The 22,484-nt window shown below is 38.0% G+C and overlaps 2 protein-coding genes across 13 annotated transcripts in view; one reads left to right on the top strand and one right to left on the bottom strand.

Annotated features, from left to right (window-relative positions):
- The window catches only part of REV1 (REV1 DNA directed polymerase), a 119,469-nt gene extending 115,278 nt beyond the window's left edge, over window positions 1-4,191 (top strand). For 10 of the 11 annotated variants that reach the window (XM_077133857.1, XM_077133861.1, XM_077133860.1 and 7 more), the window contains 6 exons: window positions 953-1,186; window positions 1,768-1,888; window positions 2,595-2,809; window positions 2,918-3,074; window positions 3,353-3,455; window positions 3,687-4,095. In XM_077133857.1, coding sequence (XP_076989972.1) covers window positions 953-1,186; window positions 1,768-1,888; window positions 2,595-2,809; window positions 2,918-3,074; window positions 3,353-3,455; window positions 3,687-3,798 — 942 coding nt within the window. In that variant the 3' untranslated portion in view covers window positions 3,799-4,095. Of the gene's footprint in view, window positions 1-952; window positions 1,187-1,767; window positions 1,889-2,594; window positions 2,810-2,917; window positions 3,075-3,352; window positions 3,456-3,686; window positions 4,096-4,172 lie in introns of those variants that run through there. The other variant, XM_077133858.1, reaches the window with a different exon arrangement.
- Window positions 4,192-5,561: 1,370 nt separating this feature from the next.
- Window positions 5,562-22,484, bottom strand: part of EIF5B (eukaryotic translation initiation factor 5B) — a 141,295-nt gene continuing 124,372 nt past the window's right edge. For both annotated transcript variants that reach the window (XM_077133869.1, XM_077133870.1), the window contains exons 13-24: window positions 21,362-21,429; window positions 20,499-20,640; window positions 15,350-15,481; window positions 14,758-14,940; window positions 14,363-14,524; window positions 11,526-11,657; window positions 10,401-10,532; window positions 10,219-10,295; window positions 9,945-10,109; window positions 7,991-8,129; window positions 6,417-6,578; window positions 5,562-6,032 (exon numbers count right to left, since the gene is read on the bottom strand). In XM_077133869.1, coding sequence (XP_076989984.1) covers window positions 5,925-6,032; window positions 6,417-6,578; window positions 7,991-8,129; window positions 9,945-10,109; window positions 10,219-10,295; window positions 10,401-10,532; window positions 11,526-11,657; window positions 14,363-14,524; window positions 14,758-14,940; window positions 15,350-15,481; window positions 20,499-20,640; window positions 21,362-21,429 — 1,602 coding nt within the window. In that variant the 3' untranslated portion in view covers window positions 5,562-5,924. The remainder of the gene's footprint in view (window positions 6,033-6,416; window positions 6,579-7,990; window positions 8,130-9,944; window positions 10,110-10,218; window positions 10,296-10,400; window positions 10,533-11,525; window positions 11,658-14,362; window positions 14,525-14,757; window positions 14,941-15,349; window positions 15,482-20,498; window positions 20,641-21,361; window positions 21,430-22,484) is intronic.

Genomic DNA, 22,484 nt, shown 5'->3' with positions numbered 1-22,484 from the left:
AATAATCAAGAAAGGGAGAAAGGACCATTTATTAATGTTGCTTATCAATTCTAAATGAGCAATAATCAGGTTAGGGGAAGGGTGTGCTGTTCTATCTGCACCACTCTAACTCTGTGTAAAGTGACAATTCTCTACTCAGCAAAGCAACTATGGGATCAGCAAGAGGCCTTATCCAAAGGCTTTTCTTGTTTTGCAAACAGTTCTCCCTGTAGAAACAGGTAAAGAGTAAATGATTTTCATAATGTAAGCTAGTAATTCAGTTTGTGTGGACTGTAAACGTGGTATATAGTCAGTATTGTTTGCTCCCGAGAAGCCTCAGAGAACATTTTAAGCAACATTGGAAGTCTGTCTGCTCCCCGCAAGTGGAACGAGGCCAAAGATGCAAATGCTGGCTCTGGGACCAGGGAAAGGGACAGTTCTGATGCTTCCATTGGGCCCTGGTTGCTGGTGACTGATAATCCAAAAATACAAGGGAAACAGCTTTGTGGGACTGCAGCTTTCCAAAGAGGGAGGATGCAGGCTGGGGAAAAGTTCCTTTTCCTTTGGCTTGCTGTTCTTAAGATAGGGAGACTTATTTGTATTTCTGGGCAGACAAATCTCTCATCTGAAAGGTAAATTTCCCATCTGGGACTTTGTTACCCTGGTTTGAACCCAGGGAAATATGAGCATCTTTCTCCTTCAACTGCAGAGACTTAGTGTGTCTGGATTTATTAAGTCATGTGGTACTGGTAAGCACTGTGAACTTGGCCCTCTCTAGACTCCACACCTTACCTGTCATGCTTAAATGGCAAAATGCCAAGACTTTCCAAAAATTTGCTGATTGGGAAGTTTTCACAGCCTGGTTATCTGTTCATTATCTAAGATGTTTAAATGGAAATTAAAGTGCTATGTTAACTCTCCAAACACCTTCATCTTTGAGCATACCTTAACCTCAGACTCCTTCATTTGGTAGCTTGATCAGTCTGTTTTAGAAGCACTTCCACCTGATCTCCGGGAACAAGTAGAGCAAGTCTGTGCTGTTCAGCAAGGAGAGCCACATGGTGACAAAAAGAAAGAACCATTAAATGGCTGTAATACAGGAATTTTGCCACAACCAGTTGGGACAGTTTTGTTACAGATACCTGAACCTCAAGAATCCAACAGTGACACAGGAATTAATGTAATAGCCCTCCCAGCATTTTCACAGGTAAGTTGCCATTTTTCATTCTCACCCATCCCACTCCAGCTCAGGCCTGGAGTACATGTCATTTCCGTTTTTCCTTTGTACCCTAAACTCTCACCCAGTAGCTTATATCATGTTGAGGGGCTGGGAAGGCTGAAGCTCCCCATCACCCGCTGGGTGCAGGCTCATAGGGCAGCTTCTTTCTGAAGCACATCTGCTTGTGGCAACTGAGGGATAAGAAGAGGACGAATGGCCTGTGGGTGCCTCCAGCTGCTGCCCAGAGCAGATGGCAGGGCTGGCTTGAGTGTCATGGAGATGTGTATCCCACAGGAGGGAAGGTTGATGTTAAGAACCCATTTCATACAGGCTATTCTCTTGTGTTTTGCTTCTCCTTTTCTGAGTGCTAATTAATTAGTAGTCTAAATTGTATTCCTGTTCTCATCCTAAGCATTTTGAAGACTTAATGAGTTTTGATATTGAGGCCCTATTAAGAATTCATATAGATCAGAAAAGCATGATTTGAAAACAGACTATTTTGTGAAAAACAGAGAACAGCTGCCATAGAGAATTAACTCTGGTTTGACTCAACTTTTGTTTTCCGCTAGGTGGACCCTGAGGTGTTTGCTGCCCTTCCTGTGGAGCTTCAGAAGGAGCTGAAAGCAGCCTATGATCAAAGGCAAAGGCAGGCTGAGAGTGCCGCGCCCCAGCAGCCAGCCAGCGCATCCGGTGAGCCCTGGAAAGGATGTGGAACAGAAATGAAGACCAGCGAAATCACTGTGCATGTCACTGTTGTAAATAATGGCCACGTCTGAGCTGTTAGTCACGTAAAGAGCCCTTCGCCTTGGGGACTCCCTACAGTGAGGAGCAGGCAGTGTGGATAAGTGTCAGTCACAGTCCTCACTGGATCTGTAACTGTACCTTCTTCATTTCAAAGCACCATCCTTCACTTAATAATAGCTTATCCAGACTTTCCACCTTTTGAATACTTGCCAAGCCAGTTCTTTCTTAAGGCTGATACATCAAAGGATGTAGGTTTAAAACACAAAATCTGAAGGTTTCTGGACATGCATCACAAACACCTAAATCCAAATTTACTGCTAAAATAATGTAACATTTTCTAGAGCCTACAGTTTAGCAGGCACTATTCTAAGTTCTTCACCTGCTGAATTTCCATTTAATCCATTATAGATACCATGGACGATAATGACATGTCATAGGTCAAGTTAGTAGTAAGTGGCAGAGATATAAGGAATTGTAGAGCCTGTACTTTCAGCCATCATCATTAGCTACCTCTTCCATTCTTGACAGGAGGCATGGGGCGGGGGGGGGGGGGGGGGGGGGCGGCGGGGTTGGTATTTGGAAAGAGTAAAAAGAATCCCTGGTACTCTCTGGGAACATTTTGTTGAAGCTCTTATATCTGTCTTCTGTGTAGTACCAAAGAACCCTTTACTTCAGCTAAAACCAGCAGCAGTAAAAGATAAGAAAAGGAACAAGAAAAAAACCCTCATCAGCCCCAAGAAAAAGGTTCAGAGCCCTATCAAAAACAAGTTTCTTAGTAGTCCTGCAAAACCAGGGCCCTGTGGGAGTCCTCAGAAGCTAATCGATGGCTTCCTCAAACAAGAAGGCCCTGCTTCTGAAAATCCCCTGGTAATGTTGTTTGTTGTATTTTTAACTTTTTTCTTCACTTTTATCAGTTTTTAATGTACCTGACATTGTATGAATACAGTATTTGTTATAATTTGTTTTCCAAAACAGGGAGAACTCGCTGCTTCAACTTCAGGTATGCCAGGCTGTACCAGTTTGCAACCTGACCCAACAAGAAGTGCTCAACCACCAGCCCCCAATCTGGCAGGAGCTATCGAACTTAATGATGTGAAGACCTTGCTCAAAGAATGGATAACTACTATTTCAGGTTGGCTTAGCCTGTGTGAGATGGTAGAAGGCTGAGATTTTTAGGTTTACTGATCCCTTTAACAACATGAACAGACTAAACTTTACAGAACTCTAAATTCATTTTTCTACATCTAATAAACTATAACCAGCTACCCACTCCTTAACCTTTTAAAATCGAGACTTCCTTTAAAAAGCTCTTTTCAGTAGCCTATTCTTCCAAGAGTTGTATGTCAGGGTCTTGTTGTAGAAATACAGTTTCCCACAGTGGTTCTCATTTGACATTTTTCCCACCCCTAGATCCAATGGAAGAAGATATTCTGCAAGTTGTGAAATACTGCACTGATCTAATAGAGGAAAAAGATTTGGAAAAACTGGATTTAGTTATAAAATACATGAAAAGGTAATTATTCAGTACTTTTGCTATCAAATGGGAAAAAATGGCTTTTCACAATGGCTAATGGGGTGGGAAAGTTACTGGACAAGTTTTAAACATTATTTTTAAAGTTTATTTAGAAATGAATAGTCCCAGGATTTTATTTTCTGGCCCAAATTGATTCTTATTGTACTTTTCGCTGAATATTCAAGGACTTGTTCCTTCCTAATGATGCTTTTCCCCACCAACCCCCCTTAGGTTGATGCAGCAGTCAGTAGAATCAGTTTGGAATATGGCGTTTGACTTTATTCTCGACAATGTCCAGGTGGTTTTACAGCAGACTTACGGAAGCACACTCAAAGTCACCTAGACAGGACTGGGAACCCGGTGCTTGCTGCTGGCTGGGCCACAAGTGCGGGTGAGGTGTTTGCGAAGTGCATGACAGTAATGCTCTGAGTTTTTACCATTTTAAATTTCTTTTTAACCAAGTGTTTTGTACATTTCTTTTCAAAAAGTGCCAAATTTGTCAGTATTGCATGTAAATAACTGTGTTAATTCTTTTACTGTAGCATAGATTCTATTTACAAAATGTTTGTTTATAAAGTTTTATGGATTTTTACAGTGAAGTGTTTACAGTTGTTTAATAAAGAACTGTATGTATATTTTGTACAGGCTCCTTTTTGTGAATCCTTAAGAACTCAACTCTAAAAAGTAAATGCTGAACTACTGTTTATTATATTAAAGGTGGAAAAACCTCCAGGCCACACTATTAAAGCCAGTGCTAAACTTTGGAAGTCCTGAGAAGTCTTAAACCTGGATTCCACTTGTTCTGTCCAACCAAGAGTAAAGCTTTTAAAGAATCTCACATTTCTTCTCCCTAAGCATGAATGGTCACGGGAGAATATTAATAAATCTTTACTTCTTTGCGGTGGAAAAACTTGCATATTTTGCATGAGATTAGTAAATTAGTAATAATTTTACATATTATTTGCCCATCACCCTAGACCCCTGCAGCTGAAGTTTTGTCTTTGCCTCTACTGGCCCTAAGGAAACTTCAGTAATGAGAATGACCCAGATTTTCAAACGTATATAAAATATTTTTCTATGCTATTCTATCATAACACTTTAAAAAATATAGTTTATGATTATGACAATGATTTACTTGGAACTTTTTCCTCAAACGCCTCACAACTTACTTGTGCTATAAATAGGTATCAGATATAGAGCTGGAATAAGAGTGTCACACTGAGAGATTGCCTAAGTTGCAAAAAGGAGTATGTGCTCCCCTGGACCCACTGCCCATGTTTAGGAAAACCATAAAAGCGGCTACAATCAGATGACTACAAATAAATCATGATGTATCTGCAACAACTTAAAGCACTAAGCCCAAATACATTTAAGTAGTTGCCTGTTATTGCCAACTGGTCTAATCAAAAAAAATGTCTGCATGATAGAATTTTCTAGGACAAAACAGACCAAGATTAATATATAAAAATTCCTAACGTGGGGCGGGCCGCGGTGGCTCAGCGGGCAAAGTGCTTGCCTGCTATGCCGGAGGACCTCGGTTCGATTCCCGGCCCCAGCCCATGTAACAAAAACGGAGAAACAGAATACAATAAAACAAGAAAATGTTTAAAAATGTTTCCCTTCCTTCCTTCTATCCTTCCTTCCTTCTCTCTGTCTTTCCTTTAAAAAAAAAAAAAAAAAAAAAAATTCCTAACGTTAACAATGTGCTTGGTACACAAAGTAGGTGGGTAATAAAAAATCTCGTCCTTTGGAGAAGAGGTCAGATAGGCTTTGCCGGATGGGAAGAGAGGCTGTGCTACCGTGGAAGTCTAACAGGACTCCCTGGTCAACGTCTGTGGTCTTTATTGGTAGTTCTGGATTGTAATGATTACAAAGGACGCTCAGGACTGTACAAGCAGTAAAAAGCAGCCAGCTATGCTTCACACCATGGTTTCACACACAGCAGATAAAGAAATATCAGAATGTCTAAGTTTCTATTTTAAAAAATTCCTAAGGGCATATGGCAAAAGAAGGCTGGAAAAAATCACCACAGGAAGAATATGCATAAATAAGAAGTATTTCTTACATCAAAAAAGTTCAAGAATCACAAAATCTGCAGAAGCCTGGTTAATCAAATACTGTAGTACTGATTTAATCAGTATAAAATTGAAAGAGCTTTAGATCTGTAATAAAAATTCAAATTTGGGGAAGGGCAAACTTTAAAACAGCAGCCAGTAGAGAAAGTGGGGAAAGGAGTGGGCAAGGTGAACAGGCACATTGGACTGTGGGGACGTGTAAAATTGACCACTGTCAAACCAGTGTAAGTTTCTTGGTTTCTCATGGAAAACATTTATACACCTATTTTTTTCTTTCCATATTTAAGTCCATCAGTGTCCAAATACGTCTGTTCCATATTTTTGTCTTGTTTTTGTAGGTGATATTACAACATAATATTGCATCTGCTCCATTTCCTTCCCCCACATGGAAAAGTTAGATGATTTCAAATACTTTCTTCAGCTCCACAATAAGCTGCCAGTCACTCTTCTGCATTTCATCTCTAAACCAGTCTTTGAGGGCATCAATGGACTGCCGGCTGATCTGCAATGCCCAAGGCACAGAGTAAATAAAACAGAACGTTTACCAAAGCACTCGTTGTCTAACAAAAAGAAAGGCCAAAGGAATGCATGTGCACCTACCTTCTGTCCCCAAATGCTGCTCATTATGAGGAAAGCTAAAGCAGAAATAGCAAAAGCGGTGCTGGCCTGCCTTTTGAGGGAGCACAAATCCCACTCCCACATCTGTTTAGCGTATCAGGCAACAGTGCCCCAGCATTCTGTTAGTGCTGCTCTAGGGGGGATCCTTCCTCACCCAACACAGGGCCACTCCACACATGAAGACCCAGCCCCACCATGCTCCACCCGCTCAAACTACAGCTCCCAGTGAAGTGCAGCCAGAGTTCAGTGACTTCCCAGAAAGACTTACCTTACTGACAAGAATGTCTGTAGCTTCAAAATGCCTTCCATACATTTTGGGAGATTCACCAGGGATAGGTTCTATTTTGACACAAACTTCTTGTCCTTTCTTTGCAACATCCACTTGTTTGTGGTTTATTTCAATACTTGTTACTATTCCAATATCAACAAACTGTAAAGTAAGAATAACTGTGCGCTAGTCTCCGGCACTAGGACCTGGCAGCAACAGTAAAAACTGGAGCAAAAAGCCCATCCTGGGTTCATCGTTTACGGTCTCCAGGGTGTGATTTTCTCACAATTTAAACTCTGGGGGTCACACCACTATATACGCCACACCCTTCACCAGATGGCTGCAAGGACTAAAGCAGAATGTTGGTACACTTGGCTAAAAACCTTGCGGGTGCTGTAAATCCAATATGTTTCCCTGTTTATACTCTACCTGTTCATATGCAGGGACTCTGAGTCAGGAGGGAGCACGGACAAGTCAGCAGACAGAAGCCAGTGTGGATGAAGAGTGGTGAGCAAGGGGGAGAAAAATAAGGAACAGATCTGTAGGCCTTGAAGGATGCAGTGAGAACTTGGCCTGTATTTCAAGGATGATGGGAATAGTTTTAAGCAAGTCAGTAATGTGGTCTATGGGGAAGGAAAAACACTGGCAGTTATGTGTGGAAGATACAGGAGAGTAAGATGGAGCAGGGAAATGGTTTAGGAGGCCAAAGCCGTGTAGAAAATAATGGCTACATATAACATCGAAATAAAGTTCTTGACTATCTCCTTAGTAGGATATATTCGTTGGGGGCGGGGGTGGAGGGTGGAGAAAACTTGAGCTTTACTTTGTTCCTAATTTTTGTGTGTTTTAGGATATAACAAATGAGAAAAATGAGTAAATATATGAATGGGGGAAACCAGAGTTTTCCCAGTTGGAGAATTAAGATACAAATATGGGAAAGGCAAAGAAGGAACCTGTGGTATTGAACTCCACTGACAGTATCAGCGTAAACTCATTTTTAAAATGTGAACTATTTTAGCTTAGTCTCCTGCAATGGTACAGGAGCAATAGCTCCTCAGCAAGAACAAGTTGTGTTCAGATGGTTTCTAAGTGCCATTTCTCCACTAAAGGAATTAGGTCTGGGGTAGGGGCACACCTAAAACGACCTGTTCTAGAATTCTCTTGATCTTCTCAGGTTTCCACAAAACTGCCATCTGGCTAAGAGTAGTTTTAAAATACTATTACTTGTTAAATGCATCCCAATTTCAAAGTGGTTAAATTGTGAAATGATACATGTTACAAACTAACAGTAGGACTGTCAGTTTCCCATAGGCCATAAAGATACTTCAAAAATTCCAAACAAGCCTGTTCTGATCTGCCCCCAAACATAAAAATTCTTCAAAACTCTCCTTTGCTTGGCTAGGTGAACACACACTGCAGGAGGTATGTGGTGTTTGTTTGGTTTGGTTTGGTTTCTTTTGCAGGGCAGGGGGGCTCTGTTTGGCTTTTTGTTTTAAATTTTTGTTGGCCACTACTTTTGGTGGCAAACATTTACTACTTTAAGAAATGATGAAAAAAATACAAATAGAACTTACATTTTTGCTCGGGACACACATGGGTGTGCCTTGCTTCACCTGACCTGCCTCCACAGTCACCCCCATCACTATCGGGTCTCGAGAGTTGAAAATATATTGAGGGAGGATTTTCATCTTGCAGGGAAATACTGCTATGTGCCTGAAAGGAAAGAAAGGAAAACTCAAGAATTTTTAGAAGCTTACAAGTCACTGCAAAATTGTTTAAACATTAGAAAACAAATACAGATGTATATGCTGCTTCTGCCATTACAGAAAAAGCACATTTCCTCACAGGTCCCATGAGAGGCCTAACCACCAGCGTGTGCATGCACACACAGTCCATTACACCCGTTCTCCTCCTGTCTCTTTACTTTCTCTTCTTCTTTTCCCCTCCCCCTGTCCATTCTGTTTCTTCTGAAGTCTCACCTTTCTTCCCTCTTGCAGTCCCAACCCTAAAGGAAGGAACATTTTGTGCCTGGAGATGTGAGGAACTTGTGCAGTCTAGCCTGGGGCCGTATGAACCCCAGTCACCCCCACCCCGTGCCCTGAGCCTAGGTGGGACTTGCTGACCGGCCTTTCTTTGGGCACTTGTGCAGTCTAGCCTGGGGCCGTATGAAGATCAAACCATAAGCTCATTTTCTCCACCACCTTCCCTAACTGGTCCAAAAGGCCACTACAAAGCTTAATTTCCTTATCAAGCATATGCTTAAAATACTTAGTTTCTAGCAGTCTTCTTGACCAATTTTAATTCTTCTTAAATTGAGCACATCCCTATCTAAATCCTATTGTTTACCAGTTGTCAGCTTTACTTTAAAAATATATCCCAGGGCAGGCCATGGTGGCTGAGCAGGCAGAGTTCTTGCCTAACATGCCGGAGGCCAGGGTTTGATTCCTGGTGCCTGCCCATGCCAAAAAAAAATAAAAAATAAATATATATATCTATCTATCTCAGATTGAGCCATCCCTCCCTACACTACCATGCTGGTTAAGCAGCATTATCTCCTGCCTGGATATGGGAACCTCTTGTCACTGGTCATAAACAACCTGTGGCCCATGTCATGACCAATCTGACCATGCATGGCAAACCTTTGCAATGGTTTCTCATACAACTCAAAATAAAAGCTTGATTCTTCCCACATCTCACAGGATCCTACATGATACAGGTCCTGCCAAGCCCTCTGTCCTCATCTGCCACTCTCCCCTAAGCTCACTCTGCTTCAGCTCCCTCCATCCTTTGAACTCAGTCTTGCCCCCAGCCTTTTCAACTTGATCTTCCTTCTGCCTTGACACTCCCCAGGTATGTGCTTAGTTCACTTCACTTCCTTCAAGTCTCTACTCAAATGAAAGACCTAAAGAGATGAGTGCCTTCCCCTACTACCTTACTATTGTCCCTCCTTCCCTTACCACTCTAGGCCCTCCCTCTGCTCTTCTGCTTTTTAGTACTTCCCAACACTTTTCATTTCGTAATTGACTATCTCCCATTGAGAAAGATCCCTAAGCTCTGAAGCCATAGCACTTGGCCCAGTTCATTTATGGCTCCTTCTCTAATATGACAGTGCCACCTACACTGAAGACACTCCATTTTTTACTAGAGGAGTGAATTTTTCTCTCACAGAACCCATCACCTTGTTTCCTTATTTTCCATGTTCCAACTCTGTGACTTCTATTCCATGCAATCCCAGATAATTCCAACAAGATAAAGTCCCACAAATTTAGCAACTACTCACCCATTAAAGATAATGAGGCCTGCCAAACTGAAAATTAAAAAACTGTAAGCCACAAAGGGTTTTGTTCACACACTGCTTGGGTGTCTGCGGTGTGCAGGACTTGTGAGTGATAACACCACGTCTGGACGCAGCGCTGGTGGATGAGGAGGCCATGCTACTGTGGTCTAGACACCCTTCTGGTACTTGGTAATTCTCAAACAATCACCTTCATTATCAAAGATCCAAAGTAAGTAAAGTCACCAACTTACTTAAATTCTTCCTGTTTCTGTTTCTTGTAGTCTTGTCTATATTTTGTAAAGGCATCAAATAGATGATAAATAATTTCTGCACTAAAAATTCTAACTCCTAAACTATCAGCCATTTCCTGTGCATCCCGCTCAATTCTCACATCAAAGGCCAAAATGACTGCATACCTGAAAGGTTAAAACAAATCAGTGAGCACTCGATGTAAAACTGAGACAGTTCTAAGAATTCGGGTAAAATTAATATGAAAGCATTAGTTGCAAAAGAGAAATTCCTTACTGAGGATCATGTTCCAACATCACTGAAGCCTTCATAACGTCTTTTTTATGGACTGGGCCAATATTAATTCCTGCATACTATAAACAAAGTTTTAGAATTATTTCTGCATGTACCAGGCAACTGAAACAGCATCACAACCTCTACTACCATTGATTCTTACAGAATCAGGTATAATTACTTACGGGCACTTCTGACGTTTTCAGAAATTCAAGTAGAGCTTCCAAAGAGCCCAGAGTTGATGCCTGGACATAGACTCCCTTTTCTTCTAACTTGATAGCATTGAGTGTCTGCTTTAACTCATGGATCAATTCATCCTTCAAAGGTAATCAGATTTCATAAAGTTTGTAAATACATCTGTATCCTCAGAAGCCTACATTCAACCTTTCTCGTTTTGGTTGAGTATTCATCCTTGAACATATGAAACTAAGAGAAAGCAAGGTGTCAGAGAATCTGTATCAGGGCAGAGGAGGCAACTGGGGGCCACATCCCAGCTGTATCCCATATCACCTTTCTTGGTCTTGTGTTTTATATTTAACCTCTGCTTGGCTTGGAAACAAGTGTGTGTATGTGAAATAAAAGGAATATTCTTTAAAAAGTTAAAAGCATCAAAAACCTTTGCTTGAATGTTTAGCTATGAAAAGCCCTAATCTCATTATTTCATTCCTCTTTTCTCTGCTACAACTACTCTGGAGATAAGATTTCAACCAAAAAAATGAAATAAGCATGTTGGGGCTGAGACACGGCAGTCCGCTCTAAACTCAGGAATGGCCAAATGGGGACGCCTCCCCTGTTCTCACTGTCCCTAAGGTAATGGATTCCTGGTGCTAGTGACCTGAATAATGGTGGCTGTACTCGGCCACAAGAGACTTTTGCTGCTAATAGTCGTATTTTCTCAGATAAACTGTGGCTCAAAGCCTGCTTCTGCAAAACCATGCTAGGTTTGTGAAGGATAACTGCTCCTATAAACAAGCAGACACCCTTTGAATGCACCCCAGTACCTAATAAGATTTCTTTAATCCTTATTAGGGCATCTAAATTAAAACACAAATAACTTCTAGTTTATGATTCATTTTTAATTTGAAGAAAATTCAAATTTCAGAATTCTAGACTTATACGTAAATATTTATGCTAAATATGACTGTGACGAAGTGAAGTAATTTAAAAGTATCAACTGTCTGCTAAGAGGCCACCAGGCAAAAAGCTCACACAGACAGAGTTCCCTGTGTTATTTCCCATTCCAGTGAAAGCCCTGGTGACATACAGAAGAGGTCAAATTGCTTTTGAAAATAAATTTTTTAATGACTTACTTTAAGAACTGGGATTTCATCTTCTTTATAAGCCACCAGAAGGGGTAAACCAGCCAATGTTTTCTCCAGATCTTTTCCAAGAATCTTTACCCCTTGAGCTGCTTCTACTTCTTTATGCTTTTCATACTGGTTCTAAAGACATAAAAGCATTTGTTATCACATTTATTTTAAAAGTGGTTAACAACAGAAGATAATATAAAAAGCAATGTCCTGGAGATTAATACATTCCCAGATAAACAAAAGCTGAGGGAGTTCATCACCGCTACATCTACCATACAAGCAATGCTAAAGGAAATTTTTCAAACTGCAAGGGAAGGACACTAGACAGTGGTTGAAAGTGGCCTAAAGAATGAAAGACCTCCAGTAAAGATAACCATTTGGGGAATTATAAATGCCAGTATTATTGTAGTGTACCGTTAGGTATGCAACTCATGTTTTACTTCCCACAGGTGCTAAAATGCAAATACATATAAAGTAATGATAATTCTATGATTTTGGACATACAAAAATAAAAGCAGTAACAATTACAAAAGAAGGTGAGGGGACAGAGGGATATAGGAAAAGTATATGAATATGCAATAAGTTAAGTCAGTATCTGTGCTGGCTTGAAAGGATTATGTGCCCTAGAAAAGTCATGTTTCAATCCGGATTCAATCTTGCAGAAGCAAATGCTTCTTTTAATCCCTATTCAACAGTATACGGTGGAATCTTGATTAGGTTATCTCCACAGAGACGTGACTCATTGGATAAGAGGGAGATGTGGCACCACCCATTATAGATGATTAGTTTACTGGAATCCTTTAAAAAAGGAAGCGTTTTGGAGAAAGCTTCAGATCAACAAGAGATCCATGAGAACTGCAAGAGCCCATGCAGCCAGAGACCCTTGGAGATGAAGAAGGAATACACCCCAGAAGGAGCTTTATGAAACAAGAAGCCTGGAGAGAAAGCTGGCAGACATTCCTGTGTTTGCCATGTGCCTTTCAAATTGAGAGAGAAACCCTGAACTTCATAAGCCTTTCTTGAGTGACGGTAACCTTTTGTTGGTGCCTTAATTTGGAAATTTTCATAGACTTGCTTTAATTGGGACATTTTCATGGCCTTTAAGAACTGTAAACTAGCAACTTAATAAATTCCCTTTTTAAAAGCCAAAAAAAAAAAAAAAAGCAATGTCCTCATGATGTTGGAATAGGGAAAGAATTCTGAAACTATATATAAAAAAGCAATAACCACAAAATAAAAGATTGATAAATTCAGTGCTAAAATTAAGTACTCCCTGCAATAAGCAGACAAAATAAGGAAACAGTGTGTTGGGAAGAAAAAAAGATAATTCATTAATACTGTTCCTTTACCCCTCACCCCCACTCTATGGTCCTTCCCCTAGGAATTCTTCTATTTATAACATCTGTCTCTATTGACTATATTTATTAAATAATGATAAATTAAAATTTTAAGTACTCCCATTTCTGAAGATGCCATACAAAAAGTAAAGACAAGTCAGCATAAGAGAAGACACTGCAGCATGGGTAAACCAACAAAAGTACAGTGTCCTAAATATATAAAGAACTCCTATAAATCTGTAGGAAAGATAGATAATGCAGGAGGAAAAATGGGCATTTCACAGAGGAAGAAACTTAAACAGCTAATGAACATATAAAACATTGAGAAACCATATTAACAATCAAGGAAATTCAAACTGAAACAGCAAAGAAGTACATTACCACAGGAAAGCAAAAATTTAACAATATGAAAGCATCAAAGAGCTGGTGAAAACATGAAAGCAAAAATTTAACAATATGAAAGCATCAAAGAGCTGGTGAAAATGTGAAACAATGAGAACTTTAAAATACTGTAGGTGAGAATAAATAGTTATAACCAGTCTGGTATATTTATCCTCACTGTGGATAATATGGCCTTATCTAGGAAAACTGGAGATAGCCCTAAGCGATGACTCAGCAATTACACTCCTAGGCAGACACTCTGGCGAGACTCACACAACTGTGCCAGGAAATAACATGAGAAGGTTCACAGCAGCAACATTAAAAATAATAAAATTAAAAACTAGAAACAGCCTACACTTTTCGTCAACAGGAGGAGAGACAAATCATGGTCCACTGATTCAATGGAACATGCACAATAATGGAAATAAACTACAGCTATATGTAAGGATAAATCATGAAATAATTTTCTGACTGAAACAAGCCAAATACAAAGGAATACATTAAGAATGACTCCCTAAAGTCTAAAACTTAAAAAAAAAAAAAAAAAGCAAGGATGTTTATCATGCTCATAAACCTGTAGGCATGGGGGAGGGTTTGTCTGATCAGGAGAAGGCAAGGAAGAAGCTTCTGGGGTACCAGCACCATTCTGATTCTTAATCTGTTGGTTTGCTTCCTAACAATTTGTTTTACTTTACATCTATGTTTTATGGACATTTCAATATGAATTTTTCATTTCCCAATAAAAAATGTTAATTAAAAACTAGTTGGCAGCACAGAACCAAAACGCTACACTTTGACTTGGATGACTGGCCTAGTTTGGTAATTAGGTACTTTCACTACATCTCTTCTCCAATGATGGTACTTCTGTATAATGACATCTGAAATAAAATGGCAAAGTGAGGGATGTATGAGATGTGTGTTAAGATAACCGGCTCTCCCACTGATTATACACCAAGAATGGAATGTTCATATGTTAAGAATGTTCGTGTTTGTATGTTGTTTTGTTTGGTCAATAAAAAGAAAAAGAAAAGCGGCTCTCAAAGTGAGGAAGCAACCTCAGTAGAACTTGTCAGACACTACACAGGCCCACATGTGCACGCACTGACCAGCTTGGCTCACCTTCACTCGTAGTTCCTTCATAGGAGGAGGTAACAGGAGGCCTCGAATCTGAGTTACAATGGGCCCTTCTACGCCAGGAACAATGATGGTATCTCCTTCCCTCAAACGCCCGTTGATCAATATTACATCTATAGTGGTGCCCATTCCTGGGAGAGCTTTAACCTAAGAAACATTATTGCAGAGGAACTGAAATACATGCTATGATGCACCACATTCATTAAACCTATAAGGAGTAAACATCCTCATCCAAGGAACCCTCTGTTAAAAAAAGGAAAGATCCACTGATTGTACACCAGGTATGAAATGTTCATATGTTAAGAATGTGCATGTTTGTATGTTGTTTTGTCAATAAAAATATTTAAAAATAAATTTAAAAAAGGAAAGATGATGCTTACCTCCATCACCTGAGCTCTCAGTGATTCACAGTGTGCAAGTCTCTTGCTCAACATTGTTTGAGTTAACTCGACAAGAAGATATATCAGACTTCCCATGCCATCACCAGTATGTGCAGAGGTAGGTACCAAGGACACAAAAGTGCGGGGGTCCTTATTCTCATAAAATAAAGCAGCATTCAAGCCCTAGGTACATAAAAAGCAAAGTCATTCCAAAATGCCAAATGGTAGAAGACAGTATCCAGAATAGGAATGATTAACTGGAAGCAAAATGAGCAAATGGCTGATCATCTTGAAGCTGCTCAGAAACACCCTAGAAATAATAATGTATATCTATAAGCAAAAGTTATATTACAGAAAAGTAGTTTCTTTCCAAGGCAACTTTTTTTCATTAAAACATTTAAACTGCAAGGAAATCTGTGAAATATCAACTCTCCGATATTAGAAAAGGGATGGGGGGGGAACCACACTAACAAACTGGACTGAGGGAATAGAACCAGTATTATCGAAAATGTGGACTTCATTATGATGATAACGTAAGAAAAGAAAAAAATATTCTGTGACATAGAGCTCTTTAAAAAGAACAATGTCTCACCTGCTGTGCAAATTCCACAATAATAGCTTTTGCTCGTTCCTCAAATTCATCTTTTGTATTCTTTTTCTGCTTCTTCAAAGTAGCCGCCACATCCGAGTCAGGGCTCTTTTTCCAATCATACAACCTATCAATCTGGAAAAGTTTGGTTGTGAGAAACATCTCTTAAACATTCAGAACACTAAGGATATTTTAATGACATTAACTGCTTCAGAAAATTCCTAATGTATATTATATATATCCAGAAAACTAGTATTTATTATACTAAAAGTCCCTTAGAGCATGCTTAACTGCATCCCTTCTTAAATTCTAAAATTAGAAACTACTTAGATACCATGTTACCCCTGTCAGCTTCTATGGAGTTCATGAGAGAATGGCATTTGTGTGAAAAGGGTGAGACGCTAAAATTATCCTAGGATGACTAACGAATTATATGTCACAATTGTGAAATAGTTAGAATTTATGGTCAGTAGGCTTGCCCTTCAAGAAAGCTCTTCAGGCTGAAAAAAAACATGGAAAGGAAACCTGGATTTACACAAAGAAATGGAGAACATCAAAATGGTACATATGTGGGTAAGTGCAAAGATTTGTTTTCAGATTTTTAAAAGTTGCTTTAAAAGACAGCTGACTGTTTAAAGCAAAAATTATAATGATTGTACATTTCTAACATAAAGAAGTAAAATGTATACAAACAACAGCACGAAGGTACAAAGGATGGGAGGAGGGAAAAAGAAGTATACTGTTGTAAGGTTACCTTACTATCGTAAGGTTCTTATACTATAAAGAAAGAGTTAAAGCATTATTTGATTCCTCAGTGATACATTCACAATACAAGATGTGCATATTGCAAGCCCTAGAGCAACTACTAAGAAAGAAAACATATAACTAATAATCCAATAGTGGGCATAAAATGAAATACAGTGGAATGCAATTAACCCAACAGACAGGAAAAATAAGAAGGAAAGAATATATTTGAGATGAGCTAAGTAGAAAAAAAAACAGCAACATGGTTAAATTAAATCTAACTATACCAACAATATACATTAAATGTAAATGGTCTACACCCACCAATTAAAAGAAATAGATTACTGTCCTGCTACAAAGATAAAGATACAATTACATACTGCCTAGAAGAAATGCGTTCTTAAAAAAAAAAAAAAAAGACACAAAGCCATGAAAAGTAAAAGCCACACAAATAATAATCCTAAGAAAGCTAGAGCGGCTAGTTTTAATATTAGACAAAACAGACATCAGGAAGTTATATTAACAGGGATAAAGACAGATTTTGTAATGATGAAAAACAACTCCTCAAGAAGAAACAATAATCTTAATTGTGTAGCAGATGATCTTCAAATAAAATGAAATAAAATTGCCAAAACTGAAAGGGGAAAAAAACACATCCACAATTACAGTTGGAAACTTCAACAATCCATCCTCAGTAACTGATAAAATTGGCAGACCAAAAATCAGTAAGGATATAAAATAATTAAATAACATCATCACCCTACTTGACCTAATTGATATTTGTGGAGCATCTGACCCAATAGAAGCAGAATATACATTTTTTTAAGTGAAACCAAGAAATCATAAGCTGGGCGATAAAAAACACGTCAATAAATTCAAAAGAAATGAAATCATTCAGAGTGTGTGCTCTGACTGCAATGGAATTCAATTAAAAATCATTAATAATAATATATCTGGGAAATTCCCAAACATTTGAAACTAAATGATATTTTTCTAAATAATGCATAGATTAAGGAAAAAATCACAAAGAAGTTAGAGAGTACTTTGATAAAAACACAACATATTTAAGCAGTGCTTAGAAGGAAATTAATACCTATAAATGCTAATATTAGAAAGAAAAAAGATCTGAAATCAGTGATCTAAGCTTCCACTTAAATGCGGCAAAGAACAAATGAAACTGAAAGCAAGAGGAAGAAAGGAAATGATAATATTAAGAATGGAAATCAATGAAATGGAAAATAGACAAATAACAGAGACTATCAATAAAACCAATACTGGTTCTTTGAAAGATCAAGTAAATCTAATAAACCTCTAGCTAGCACGATCAAGGGGGGAAAAAGGATAAAACAGATTCAAACAGATATTTGCACACTTGATGTTCATAGCAGCATTATTCACAATTGCCAAAGAATGGAAGTAACCCAAGTGTCCATCAATCAATGAACAGAGGAACAAAATATGGCATGCAATGGAATATTATTCAGCATTAAAAAGGAAAGAAGTTCTCATTCATCAACAACATGGATGAACCTTGAAGATACCAAGTTGAGTGAAATAAGCCAGACATAAAAGGACAAATATCGTGTGAAGTATGTCAGGGACATGAAATAATCAGAATAAGAAAACTCACAGAGTCAGAATCTAGAATACAGGTTAGAGAAGCTGGACTGGGGACAGGGAATGGATAGTTAATGCTTAATTTGAACAAAATTTCTATTGGGCTCGACTAAAGTTCTGGTGATGGCAGCAGAACATTGTGAATTATTAATAGCACTGAATTATATATGTGAATGTGGTTAAAAGGGAACATTTTAAATAATATATGTTACTAGGATAAAAATTAATAGAAAAAACATAAGCCTGTACAACATAATCAACCTTATTGTAAATGATGGACTATAGTGAACAGTACAATTATAAAAGTGTTCTTTCATGAATTATAACAAATGTACCTCACTAATGCAAGCTGTTAATAACTGGGGGTATATGATGCGCTGATTTGAATCTTTTAAGTACCCCAGAAAGGCCTATGTTCTTTTAATCGTTGCAGGGTAGGACTTTTTGATTAGGTAGTTTCCACGGAGATGTAACCCCACATTCAAGGTGGGTCTTAATCCGCTTATTGGAGTCCTTTAAGAGAGCTCACAGAGAAAGAGAGAGAGCTTAGACAGAAATGCCCCAAGAAATGCTAAGCAAGGACCCACAGAACCTGAAAGAGCCAGAAGCTGGAGAGAACAAAGGGAAGCGAAGAGATGAAATCCAAGATTTGCCCCAGAGAAACTAAGAAAGGACCCACAGAGGTTTAGAGAGAGAAACACCCCCAAAGACAGTAAGAGAAGACCCTCAGGACCCAGAGAAAGCTAGTAGAATCTGAAGCTAAAAGCAACAGAATTGGGAGCAAGGAGCAGATGCCAGCCACATGCCTTCCCAGCTCACAGAGGTGTCCCAGATGCTAGTGGCCTTTCTCCAGAGTACAGGTATCATCCTGCTGATGCCTTATAACTGGGATGTTTTTACAGCCCTAGAACTGTAAATATGTAACTTAATAAATCTCCTTTGTAAAAGCGAACCCATTTCTGGTATACTGCATTCCAGAAGCTTTAGCAAACCAAAACATATGGGAACTCTGTACTTTATTTATTTTATGCATGGTACTTCTGCAAACCTATAACTACTCTAATGAAAAAAACTTAGCAAGTCTCCCAGAGAGAATAAAAAAAAAAGATTAGGGGGTGCTTGGGTAGTTCAGTGCTAGAATTTTCACCTGCCATGTGGGAGACCTGGGTTCGATTCCTGGCCCATGCACTTCCCTCCACTACCCATCTCCCCACCCCACCCCCCAATTTTTTTCCCCAACAAATGGTGCTGGAATAACAGGACACTCACATGGAAAAAGAATGAAATGTGACCCCCTCCATACAGCATACAAAAAATGAAAATTAAACACTATTTCCAATATCAGCAATGAAGCAGGGGATATCACTGTAGATATTCAGACAGTTAAAAGATATTAGGGGATTACTACGAACTACTTTATGCCAAAATTTTGATAACCTAGACGAAGTAGACAAATTCCTTGAAAGATTCAGATTTCTGAAGTGACAAAAGAAAAAATTTTAAAACTCAAAATAGTCCCATGTCCACTTAAGACACTGAATTTTTCATAAGAACTTTTCCATAAAGTAAACTCCAGGCTGCTGACAATGTAACTACAAAATACTGTTGACAGAAAGTAAAGCTAAGTAAATTTAGAGATACAATGTTCACCGATCAAAAAACTCAGTATTGTTAGAATGTCAATTCTAAAATTTATCTACAAATGAAATGCAATACCAATGAAAATCCTACAAGGCTTTATGTAGAAATTAACAGGATACCAGACTTTATATGGAAATTCAAGGACCTAAAATAACCAGAACAATTTTGAGGAAAAAAAACAACAAAGCTGAAGGATTTATGACTATCTACTTTCAAAATGTACTATGAAGTTATAATAATAAGGGCAGACGTATAGGTCATGGAAACAGAAGTTTAGAAATACACACAACCATATGGTCAATTAATTTTCAACTGGAATTATAAGGTAATGAGGAAAGGTATAATCTTTTCAACGAATGGTACTGAAATAACTGGTTATCTATGTGGAGAAAAAGTTAACTTCAACCCTTATTCCACACCATCCACAAAAATTAACTCAAAATATAGATCTAAATGTCTAGAAACAATGAGGAAATTTTTCAAACATGAAAGAACAGATGACTTACAAAAAACAGAAAAAAAAAAAAAAAACCACAACAGAAAAATATTTCCAAAACACATAACTGACAAAAGACTTAAATCAACAGATATAAAGAACTCTTAAAATTAAGACCGGCAACACTCGAACAAAAAATGAGCAAAGGTTTTGAACAAACTTCATAAAGAGATAAAATGTCAAATAAGCACAGTAAAAAATGTTCAATGCCATTAGTTATCACAAAGTACAAATTCAAACCACAGTAATTTAGCATTACAGATCTCTTAAAATGCAAAAGACAGGGCAAGTGCTGGCAAGGAAGTGAAGCAACTAAAACTTATATACATTGCTGCTGAGAATATAAAATAGTACAACCTCCTTGAGAAAACTTGGCAGTTTCTCTTAAAGTTGAACATACGCATACCAAATGACCCAGCAATACTTTTCCTATGTATAGGAATATTATTCTTATGTAACTTTCTGGGGATATGGCAATAGTCTATATTTTGAATAGTGTTGGTTCTTTGTGTATATAATCATACACATCATTATATACATGAACTATATACTTAGCATGGATGTGTAAGTTATACTACTATTGATATACATTTTTTAATCACAAAAATTTAAGAACCACGTTTCACAAGTAAATTTTTCAAAAGGGGAACTTACCTTATTGAGTGCCACAATGAAGGGACATTTTTTAGATTTCAGAAGGTTGATAGATTCAATTGTCTGTGGCTCCAAACCATGCATAATATCAACAACTAAAATGGCAATATCACAAAGAGAGCTTCCTCTGTTTCTCAGATTACTGTTGAAAAGAGGGAAATATATACAAATAGAAAATTTTGAAATTCATACTTTTAGACAAGCAATTTCAATATCTTTCTAAAAGCTAAACAAAAAGAACAAAGTGGAGGAAATACATCAAATTGTTAAACTGTCATTATTCTTAACTAGCCAAATGCTTATCTCACACACAGTGAACTGACATCAGTTGGAATGTGTTAGTCCCAGGAATTATTCTAATATTTCTGCCGATTTTACTGACATATTTGGTGGCCAAGAGACAAAATTATAATTTTTCCACCTGTAATAGGTTTCACAGGATATATACCACATGTACTAGGATTTGCTCTGCATTACACATTAAGGAGGAAAGACTTCCCTTTATAAAAAACAAGTATCCAAATAAAACACTACTAAAGCAAAGAGGCACAAAATGAGGACTGGCAGTCAAGGGGATGTGACATCAAAATTATTATTCATTTATTTTTCTGGAGTGATGCAAATGTTCTAAAAATGATCATGGTGAAGAATACACAACTATGTGATGATATTGTGAGACACTGATAGTATAATATGGTTGTATGTGTGTGGATATCTCAATAAAAAATTTTTTTTTAATTAGAAAAATAAAAAAATTACTACCCAAAGATAAATGTCTAATTAGACCTTCTCACCCACTGAACTTTTGGAATTGATGATATGAAGTAGTTTGCTTGATGAAAAGAAATTCAAATTCTTCTTACCTGAAAGACTCATGCCCGGGAGTGTCTATAATCAGCATTCCTGGAATCCGTACATTCTCTCTATCAAACTAGAAACAGGTGGGAAAAGTGCAGAGCTTAAGGAAGCCAGAACAAAAAAGCTTTTTTATAAAAACTGTCTGCCAAAAAAACTAAAAATGTCAGCACTACCTTTTCCAAATAAACTTTTAAAGCAGTGAGTCAACAAGCAAAGCACAATGGTTAATACTTTCATCAACAACAAAAGGAGTTTTGTAGGAGGAAAAAAACTGAAATGAGAAAGTATCCCCTTTCTTAAGGTTATAAAACTAAAATGTGGTTTAACTTTAATGACTAGTGAAAGATGATATAAATGACAGTCATCTGAGAGTGATTTATATATATAAGATGCTGATATTCAAGATGATGTTTCTCAAATTTAGAAAATTTCTCTGGTCCAATTTCATTTAAAATTTGTTATTGTGAAATATAGCATATATTTAAAAAACAATAAATTTCAAAGTACATTGTGACAAATAGTTATAGAACTGATTTGAGACTTTGGTATGGGTTACAGTTTCACAATTTCAGGTATTTCCTTCTAGCTGCTCCAAGACACTGGAAACTAAAAGAAGTATCAATATAAAGATTCAGTAGTCATACTCATTTGTTAAATCCTATCTTCTCTGATATAACTTCTCCTCCTCTGATTCTTCTCCCACTTTTTAGAGTATTTGGGCTATGCCCATTCTGACTATTTCATGTTGGAAATAGGTGTCAATAATATGGGGTAGGGGGATGGAACTAGCTGATGTTCTTGGAGAGATGGCCCTTCTGGGTTTCAGGACCTATCTGGTCTAAGAACTCATCTGGAGGTTGTAGCTTTCTGGAAAGTAATCATAGTGTGTGAAACGCTTATAGAATTTCAGAGCCCTAGGTGTTCTTCACAGTTAAGAGGAACGATTTCTGTTGGGGGTTGGCAAACAGTGGTAAACAGCAATAGCTAGCTGAAGTTTACCTAAGAGTAGCCTCCAGAATAGTCTCTCAACTTTATTTGGACTCTCTAGGCCTCTGATACTTGATTTTATTACTCTTCTTTTCCCCCCTTTTGGTCAGGAAGGTGTTGTTGGTCCCAAGGTGGCAGGAC

The sequence above is a fragment of the Tamandua tetradactyla genome, chromosome 17 (genome assembly GCF_023851605.1).
Source record: "Tamandua tetradactyla isolate mTamTet1 chromosome 17, mTamTet1.pri, whole genome shotgun sequence".
NCBI lineage: Eukaryota > Metazoa > Chordata > Mammalia > Pilosa > Myrmecophagidae > Tamandua > Tamandua tetradactyla.
Note: the sequence above shows the minus strand (reverse complement) of the source record. Positions and strands in the feature narration are given on the sequence as shown.